We start from the raw sequence: 9,923 nt of genomic DNA on the forward strand, positions 1-9,923 counted from the left end.
TTTCTGTTGTTAACATATATGGTGTTATATTAAATTTTTTATTTCTTTAATAACTTTATTTATGCCTCTATAAGTTTTCTTTCTAATTTTTTCTAACAAATTCGTATTATTCCAGTATATATTCCAATGTTTATTCTTTTTGTTACCATCATAATTTATTTTCTTTCTTTTTCAAGGAGAAATTTACTTTTACTTCTACGTTTATTGTCCTTACTTCTGTTGATGTTATAGTAATTAAGATTTTTTCTTAAAATAATATGTTTAGTGTGGTTCACTTCAGTTTTAGTGCCCATTTTTATTTTATGTACTTTTTTTTCATCACCGTATGTGTGCATTACATATCATTTCGCTTTCTATGATATTGCCAAATAGAAACTTTTTGCGAAATGCATTTATTATAGTGGTATAGTATTTTAGGTTTGTTCAAACAAATACAAAACCATTTCAAAAACAGTATTAGTAATAAAAAAAAATAAATAAAAATGAATGTACCAAGAACCACATTTACTAATGTTTTACTACATACATTACAATTTTATATTGGCTGAGATGTTAAGCTCAATCAGTGGCAAAAATGTACTTAATAGCGTTCTTACTTGCAGATAAATTTAAAATATGGCATTAAAAATGATAGGGTAGAATCCCTTAGAGAAACTTGCACCGCTTGCGCGGGTAGTATGATACTAGAGATGGCAGCACTTTCTCGATTAACTGGTGAGCCTATTTTTGAAGAGAAAGCCCATAGGGCTATGGATGAGTTGTGGAAAATGCGTCATCGCAGTTCCGATTTGATGGGTTCCGTCTTAAATGTCCACTCGGGCGATTGGGTTCGTCGTGATTCAGGTGTAGGAGCTGGTATTGATTCCTATTACGAATATTGCCTTAAAGCCTATATATTACTCGGAGACGAAAAATACTTGAACAGGTTTAATAGGCACTATGAAGCCATCATGAAATACATATCCCAAGGTCCTATGCTTCTCGATGTACACATGCACAGGTGATGAATAAAGTTTTTATCACTACTTTTCTAATGTGGGACGATTTTTGAAGTTACTAGTTTTATTTTGTTTAGGGTTCTGTATCTTAAAAAGAAAAAACAGAATCCTTAATGCGTTGGTCTGTCTATTACCTCAAAAAGTAGATGAATAAATTTTATTGAGCAACATTCAAAAAATATTAACAGGAGAATCATTGAAGGAGAGTTCGAACAGTTTGTCTGTAGCCTGCTTCTTAATTTTTACCTGGATGCTAAAAGAATGTTTTGAAAGTGACTATTGAAGTAATTAATAGAAGATTAAAATTTATTTATTTATTTTATTTATTTATAATGTATACGGGAATAAATTTCCCTTTTACATTATTTGATATAAAAGTTGTGGTAGACTGACTAGTCGCAATCTCTAGCAGTACAGTAAAAGTAGAGAAATACAGTAAATCAATCAATTAACAAGGACTAACGAGTGATAAATTACAAACGAAAACATAAATAGTAGAATGTTACTCGAAAAAACCTAGTCTATATTTTAGAGTAAGTTTCAATTAAACAAACTGAGTATTCAAAAAATCTACATTTGTAAATGTTTTATTGACGAGTGAACAAAAATGATCTACAGTTAAGATCCTCTTTTTTATGGTGATTACAAACGATACAGTCCTATCTCAGAAACAGTTTTGTAAAGAAGATGAAAATCAACTTTATTATTTATTATTTAAATTATAAAATTGTTTTGTTTTACTTGACGATTTAAACATATAATCAAAATGTAATTTTTCCCAAGATATAGTGTTCTCAAAACTGTAACTTTATTCTCTATATGCCTAGGCCCTACACAAATTCCAGAAACTATATGGATGCTCTTTTGGCTTTCTGGCCTGGACTGCAGGTGCTGAAAGGTGATATTAAACCTGCTGTTGAAACACATGAAATGCTGTATCAAGTCATGCAACGTCATAAATTCATTCCAGAAGCATTCACTACAGATTTTCAGGTATCTACTCTATTTGTTTAAGTTTATTTTAATGCTAGTCAATATTGTTCATACCAGGAGTGTGTCGAGACAGGGGTGTTGGGGTGTGATATCCCCCCCCCCCAGCTTTGGTGTCGCGTGTCTGAGACGATATTTATGTCACGGAGTTGGTATTTTGTTCATTAAAGGTTTTTCTATTTTAAGGTCCATTGGGGCAATCATCCTCTTCGACCTGAGTTCCTTGAATCAACATATTTCCTTTTTAAAGCCACAAACGACCCATATTATCTGGAAGTAGGAAAAAACGTGTTGAAAAGCCTTCAGAAATACGCCAGAGTGCCTTGCGGTTATGCAGCCGTTAATGACGTTCGTACTGGACGTCAGGAAGACCGGATGGATTCGTTCGTCTTGGCCGAAACGTTTAAATATCTTTTTCTACTATTCGCCGATGACGATGACCTTATTTTGAATTTGGACGAATTCTTGTTTACCACGGAAGGTCACCTTTTGCCTTTGACATTAGCGGTGAGGACCAACCGGTCAACTAACTCCTTGGACGAAGAAATCGACGATCGGGAGTTTTCCAGGACCTGTCCTAATACTCTACAATTATTTCCTGAGTCAGTGAGGAAGCCTCTTGCAAATATGGTGAGTTATATTTATTATCTAGTAAAATACTGTTGTTTATTTTAAATTACAATGAAACTATTGTTATAGTAATTTCTAAATAATGTAAACTTATGTAAAGGCTGTAGAGCGATAAGCATAAGGTCCCTCCTTTAATGTGAAAGTTAGAATTTATATTTTTTTGTCGAATCGTTTGAACTAATTTTAATCAAAAAATTGAGCAAATCATGCTGTAGTCTTTAATGATGTGTAACACGTACTTTAATACAATAGGTGCTTATAAAATTATTTAATGTATAATATAGATAATTATTTTACAACTTATTTAGAACAGTTGCATGACAGTACGTCGTGTCCTCTAAGACTAAGGTTAGCAGAACGAACGGTTGATTGCTGTGTCTTCTTTCTTCTATCGTTCTCTCTCTCTTTATACACTAAGAAAGCGCCAAGTGTAGGCCGCACCGATTAAATAGCACGTGCTTTTTCTTCCTCATTTCCTGCTGCATGTTTCCGTCGCATTTACGAAATACTTTTTTAGTGGTTTTTATTTCTATTATTATTTTAACAAAATTAATATAGTTAATGCATTTTTGTTTTTCTCAAAAGCAAATTGCTTTTGAAAACTTTCAAGGGATGTAATTACGTTCTACTTATTCTAAAAATATGAGCAAGACATCTTGCGGTTGTTGACTTGCTATGCTTATTGCCGTATGACCTTTTACTGAAAGCGAAAAATTAATGCACTTTAATATTTTTGCTACTTTTCTTCTGTTAAAAGTTTCTTGAAAATTGTACCTGTCCATACTCAGTTACTTATAATTTATCTTCCTGAAAAACTTCTATTATTAAAAACTGACAGGTTGATGGCATATGTCCAAAAAAATTACAAAGACGTCGTCTTACCGCTGGTGAATTTTCTGCTTCTAATTTGGAACACTTGAAAATTATCAAAGACATGGGTATTAACATTGTGGCCTTAAGTGATGGACGGGTTCAATTGCTACACAGCGTTTCTGGAGTAAGTTCTATGTTAATTGCAATAGTTTCTGTTCTAAATTGAGAAATACTGATTGTTATTAAAATAGAAGTGAAAATGTATCAAATATTATTATTTATTATTCGTCAGAATGCCCTCATTAGGAGTTACTTAATGTATGAATGAATTTTAATGAAATTGACGGATTATGTACTCGGTTGATTGTTAGTGAATTTTAAATGATAAAAACACCTGATTTTGTTACACAGAATTTTTAAAATTTCTGTTGTTAACTTGAGACCTGCAAGTAGCAAATGATACTTTCGAATTGCTGTACTTGTTTCCCTTTATCAGTTTTTAATAAAATTTTTAGAAAGTGGTCTAATAGTTAAAACTTGTTTTTAAACAGATATTTGTGTATCAGAGTCAAGTTTGTTTTTATTATATTAAATTGTATTAAAATTATCTTACTAATCATAAGAAAAAGCGACCAGTCCAACCAGTCTAATATATATTTTAGGATGGTTAATACTATTAGAAAAATGAAAAAGCATTTCTCATATTCATAAAAATGTAGGGAAAGACTTCAAACGTAGTAAGTTGTTGTTATTAACAAAGAAAAATTACTTTATATTTTTACAGGAATTGCTATTCTATTTATTACTTTTATAAATGTGTTTTTTTGTCAATATCAGAAATAATTGTTATTTTTTATCTCTATTAACTTTCTTTAAAATTTTGAATCTTGTGTTAGTTGTAAAATCAAGAGTTGAAACGGAGGGAATATATTTTTTATTGGTCTAAAGATAATACATAAATTGTCCAAAATATGCGGTTTAACTAAACAACGCCTTAGTTGTACATTAGAATATGCAGTTATGCAAAAGTGCATATTTTTTCGAACCCTAGTAATTACCACCAAATAAGATCTTAATCGAATTATGTGTAAAATGCTTTAAGATTGCTAATTGTGAAATACTGATAGCTGTGCTGGTTGTTTAGTGGCATTGATTAGTTTCATGCAGATTATATTGTTTAATTTTCTATAGGCTAGAACAGTTGCGGACGCTGAGGAAGGAATACTGTTCATGCAGGAAATGGTAGAACTGTCTCATATGCAGTCCTATGGTGGATCCGAATCACCCGCTCAAGCTGTAATTTTCACAACGAAAGATAAGGACGGCAAGGATCGTACCGTAACATTACAGGCGGGTCCGGCGCAGTTTGGACCTACTATGCGTGGCGATCGAAAGGTCACTGCGCGTGCGTTAACAGTTGAACCGTTTCGCGCTTGCTCCGAGATCTCTTTCCCGGACCATGTTCGCGGCAAGATAGCGATTATCGAAAGGGGTGGTTGCATGTTTGTGGACAAAGCGCGAAGAGTGCAAAAAGCTGGCGCGGTTGCGGGTATAGTAATCGATAATGTGTCGGGAAGTAGCGCGACTAGTTCGCCGTTGTTTTCCATGTCGGGGGATGGGACTGATGATATAAAGATTCCCTTTGTCTTTCTGTTCTCTCAGGACGCGTCCGAATTGCTTCTTGCCCTCATGGCCGATTCTGATGTAACTGTTACCATAGGGGAGTTGAAAAATGATGCGGAAACTTGGCCCCCAAACGAAGAGGAGTCTATGTTCCAGAAGTTGAAAGTGTCCGTTCAGGAGTTCTTGAACAGACATACGGGAATTGCTTTCTCCAAGTCCGTAAAGTAAGTTCATTCATTGTAATATTAATACTGGCTATTGACGTGTTATGAAGAAAAATAAAAGAGCATTACTGTTTCAATGAAATATTAATAATCGCTCAACAATTGTGTCATGATAAGGACTATTTAGTTGAAACGATTATTGAGTGACTATTAAATATTTCGTTAATACATGCATACTCTTTTATGTTATATAAGTGCATTCATTTATAATAATTATATTGAATGACTTAATAAATTCTAATGAAGTATTAAAAATTGTGAATGCAGAGGCAGGATGCAATTATCTTGTGTGATAAACATTAATTTTCTAGAAAATACTACAAATGGCGCAGTAAACGCCATCTGTAGCACGATGCTACGTTTTAGGATTACGTATGCTCCAACAAGGTCCACTTGTGTGGATATCTACTNAGTTATTGCAGACGCATCCAATGATATTAAGTAATTAATTTTATATCTTAATAAAATTAGCAATATTGCGTAGGCACCTGTATTTAATAAATTCTATTAATGTCAATTAGTTTTTATGCAATACATTCTACCATCTATGGAAATCAAAAGTTATTTTTAACTTGTTGTTGTAAGTGTGAATAAGCAATAACAGCCTTTATGCCACTTTCACATTAATATCATTTCAGTATCTAGTGGTTGAGACCAACTTTTTTAAACGGTCATATCAGGTAGTAGAGAGTTCTTCGCGTTGTTTCGGATTTTCTTTCGGGATGTTCTGTCGCGGAGTGGGGTCGCGTCGTCGTGTGTAAAGTGAAAAGTGTATTGGCTATTTTACCATGTAAGTAGTTGTACATAAATGTATGTATATTTTAAAAGATGTTTTTTATCTTTACCTAATGTGCCATTAACATATTTACTGCTAGCAGTTAAAATCTCCATGTTATGATGTAATGTTTGTATACAATGATATTTACAATTATTACAATTGCAATAAATAATGCAGGGTTGGAATATTCAAGGCCGACATTGGAACCGATAAAATTAGGATAACTAGAGAGACACCTGAATCAGAACTGGATGTTGCAGAAGTGACAACGAATCAACAGTGGAGCCAAATAAGACGTGGACTGATTCAGTCTTTGAATAATTCTGAGAAGAATGAAATCTATGTTCCTCTGAATATTTTACGCATATATTATCAGACGCTCAGCCAGGCTAGTTTGGAAGAATTGAATGCTAAAGATGTTGTCAAACAAACCGAATGGCTTTTGAGGGAACTTAACATTGAGAACGGTCGTCGTGATAATGACAGCTTGATTGAGGTAAGTCTGATTTTAATTATTTGTTCTGTAGTGTGGTTTTGAACCATATTATGATTACGTCATGACGACTACTTTTCCGGAAAATGCTTTTTTTTCACTAGATTATGGAATCAGATTCAATTTGACGGGCAAAAAGTTTTTATTAAATCACTAACAACCAACGTTTCGCCTACCATTCTAAGGATTTTTCAAAGTAGACTGTGTAAAACATTGAGAGTAACTTCACAGTAAAGAGAAAATAATAATAAATAACACAACTAGTTAAAAACGTAGTAATTAAAAGCACTATTGTAAATATAAAGTAATTATACAATTAATTAAAATCACATGGAGATACAAAGACGTATTTTAATTGTAAAAATTCTTGTGTTTCCACGTGGTTTTAATTAATTGTATAATATTTATTATTTTATCTTTATTGTGAAGTAGTTACTTAATATGATGAATATGAACCAATACCATGAGTCGCAATATTTGGAAACCACTAATTATTTATTAGCAAAAAATTTACCCTGAAAGAATCTGAGAATTCTAGGCGAAACGTTGTTTTTCAACATTTTCCCCATATGAGATAGTTCTCCTTACCTCTACTCTCTATATTTGCGTCGCAAAAGCATTCAAATTAAATACAGTAGACTCGCAGAAGTGTGAACGGCCCGTAATGTGACTAGCATTATATAATTTTATATCAGATCGCTCTATACTGAGAATAAATTAAACCTGTGGTTTTAGAAACGAATGTAGATTTACCTTAAAAATCGATATTTCTCCGTTACTGTTGCGCCATTGTTGTAAATCCCCGATATACATATTCATCTGCCTGAGTGGGTCTTGATGTTGTAAGTTTTTATGCGACTTTCATGAAAATTAGTAATGGTACGAATTAATATTTAATGATCACAATTTGAAAATTAAAAGAATTAGGTAAACAATATGTTGCCATCTTCTGAGCATAACTGGAACACAATGTTGCAGTGCTGTAGCTCTAGTGCTCTTTCATAGCTTGAAGTTTGTCATCTGGAATTGATAAAAGTGTACAAAACTACAGTCACTTCAGTAGGTATATCAGTATATGTTGCCTCCTTTGTTACTTCTTAATGTCAGTAGTAAAAAAAGTTCCCTACCTCTGCACTGATACATACTTATTAAAAGACAGGTCGATACGATAATTTTTCCCAAAAATATTTAAAAAACGTTTCTCAAATTATTTAATTATCACTTATTGAAGAATGAATTAATTTTGTTTTTACTTTTCTACATTTCTTTCCTCCTTACTTAGTACTTAAAGAGAGAAAGACCTGATGAGGTAGAGGTAGATTCGACTAGTCTGCTATTTGATGAATATATCCAATAGGAGTCATTTTAAAACGGATGTCTCATGATATCGCACATCTTGTTTTGTATGTTTCTTGTGTTAATTATAGATTTTTGTTACATTTTAAAGATAACGTTCGTTAAGGCGAAATGTCGGTAACGTTTCAGTTCACACTACTGAGCGTCGACTGTGTTTCATTTTGTATGAAGACAATTTAGTCCCAAACGTGAATTAAATTAGCCTAGTCTAGCCCAGTCGTACAGACAGTTCGGTCAATAGCAAATAAGATAAAAAATCACAACGATAAATCCATATTTTACCGTATTGTTAATCTGTGTATCTACTACTTACTCATTTATGAAAATATGATATAAAATATTTGGTGTTCCTAATAGGCGCGAGAGGTAAATAGTGACAAGTCGGTAGGTGATAGTAGTAACATGGATGTATTGACAGACAAATTGGGAAAGCTGGAGACGCTAAGTTCTCTATTGGACACTATCAGTGAGATAGAAATAAAAGTTAGGGAAGAAATAGAAAAAGGTTCCGACGATTTGGTAATTGGAAAGGTAAAAGAGGAAAATGACAAAGTAATTCTCTCCGCAGAGCAGTTGTCGTCTTCTGATAATTCAGAGGAGAGTAGTAAAACAAAAAAGAGTTCTAAAGAACAAAAAAGACATATTCCCGACGAATTGTGATGCTAAAAGTTTAGAATTACTTAATATCTTTATTATAATTTTCTAATACGAACATTAAAAGACTGCAATCAAAAACTAAGCGAATGAATGTCTCATTTTCTGCAGGAGGCTTCTAAAGTGCTTTTCTTCTTTTATGTTTGAATGTTAATGTTTCTTAAATTTGAATGTGTAGATAAGTTAAGTAATATAGATGTATCTGCTAAGCCAAATGCTCCAAATGCTCCAATTTTATGCGTCTTTTTAATTTTCACAAAGTTTAAAAAGTGATATTATTTTTGATTTTTTGTTAATTTGGTAATAATTTTACATAGCTGTTCTATAACAAATAATGCTAATTATTCACATATTTATATTGTATGAAAAAATTGTATTGAAAAAATAGTGTGACAGTCACTTAAAAAAAACTAAAATTATCTTTTGTCTATCTAATCTATTATACTAAAAAGAACCAGGATATAAAACACTGAATAAATATATATATATTTTATTAGGAATTTATTTTAACTTTCTTCCTAAACAGATTTATTTATTTTTATCAGAATCCTCCTGTAGCTTACAATTAATTTATTGTGATTTAAAAACTTCTGTATGGAATTTAAATTTACCAGTTACATCAGAAGTGATGTTTCTTTTGTGGGGACGTATTAATCAATACATAACCCCCAGAAGATATTCTTCTTTAATTACCTTTGTAATTTATAGTACATATTGTTGTTTTTTTTTTGTTTGAGGGATCTTTCTACTATTGAATGATGCCAGCAAAAATAATAACAAAATATTTATCGAAAAGCAATACTATTAAATTAGAAAGATATTTTCTAGTATTATCACATTCATTATGGCAGTCATAAAAATAATTATTATTTGACTTAATTAGGTACAACTGTTAAACATTTGTTTAAAAAATTCAAACTCTTTTTTGAAATCATAAGAATACCTATGCATACTTACTGTTACTTTAGTTTAATTTTTAACCAAATACAATTTATAATATTGTTAGCTCTGTATGCCCAAGGTACTAAGCATTTGCAATCTTGTAACAGTATTTTTCAGTTTTGAGGAAAAAATGTCTTTGAATATTCCTACATATTTGCAGCACAATTATTTTTAAGTTTGAAACATAAATTATCTAAAATAAAAAAAAATTGTTGAATTTCACGATTTGGTATACTACAATATATAGAACTAAAATAATTACATAATTTGTTCTTAATGTACAGTGTATTAAATTGTAAATATGTATCTTGATACAACAACATACCACGCAAATTATGTATATTATTTTTTTATAATTATTTGTAAAATAATTGTTAATATATCATTATTTTAATAAAACTATTTTCAAGAATTCTTTTTTC

At 31.6% G+C, this 9,923-nt stretch overlaps 1 protein-coding gene across 2 annotated transcripts in view; it reads left to right on the forward strand.

Moving 5' to 3' along the window:
- The window catches only part of LOC108736501 (ER degradation-enhancing alpha-mannosidase-like protein 3), an 11,260-nt gene extending 1,906 nt beyond the window's left edge, over window positions 1-9,354 (forward strand). Inside the window, exons 5-11 of one of the 2 annotated variants that reach the window (XM_018468952.2) lie at window positions 603-1,000; window positions 1,826-1,991; window positions 2,175-2,618; window positions 3,457-3,615; window positions 4,623-5,278; window positions 6,234-6,552; window positions 8,263-9,354. In XM_018468952.2, coding sequence (XP_018324454.1) covers window positions 603-1,000; window positions 1,826-1,991; window positions 2,175-2,618; window positions 3,457-3,615; window positions 4,623-5,278; window positions 6,234-6,552; window positions 8,263-8,565 — 2,445 coding nt within the window. In that variant the 3' untranslated portion in view covers window positions 8,566-9,354. The remainder of the gene's footprint in view (window positions 1-602; window positions 1,001-1,825; window positions 1,992-2,174; window positions 2,619-3,456; window positions 3,616-4,622; window positions 5,279-6,233; window positions 6,553-8,262) is intronic. The other variant, XM_018468953.2, reaches the window with a different exon arrangement.
- Window positions 9,355-9,923: the final 569 nt, after the last annotated feature.

The sequence above is a fragment of the Agrilus planipennis genome, unplaced genomic scaffold (genome assembly GCF_000699045.2).
Source record: "Agrilus planipennis isolate EAB-ADULT unplaced genomic scaffold, Apla_2.0 scaffold175, whole genome shotgun sequence".
Classification (NCBI taxonomy): Eukaryota; Metazoa; Arthropoda; class Insecta; order Coleoptera; family Buprestidae; genus Agrilus; species Agrilus planipennis.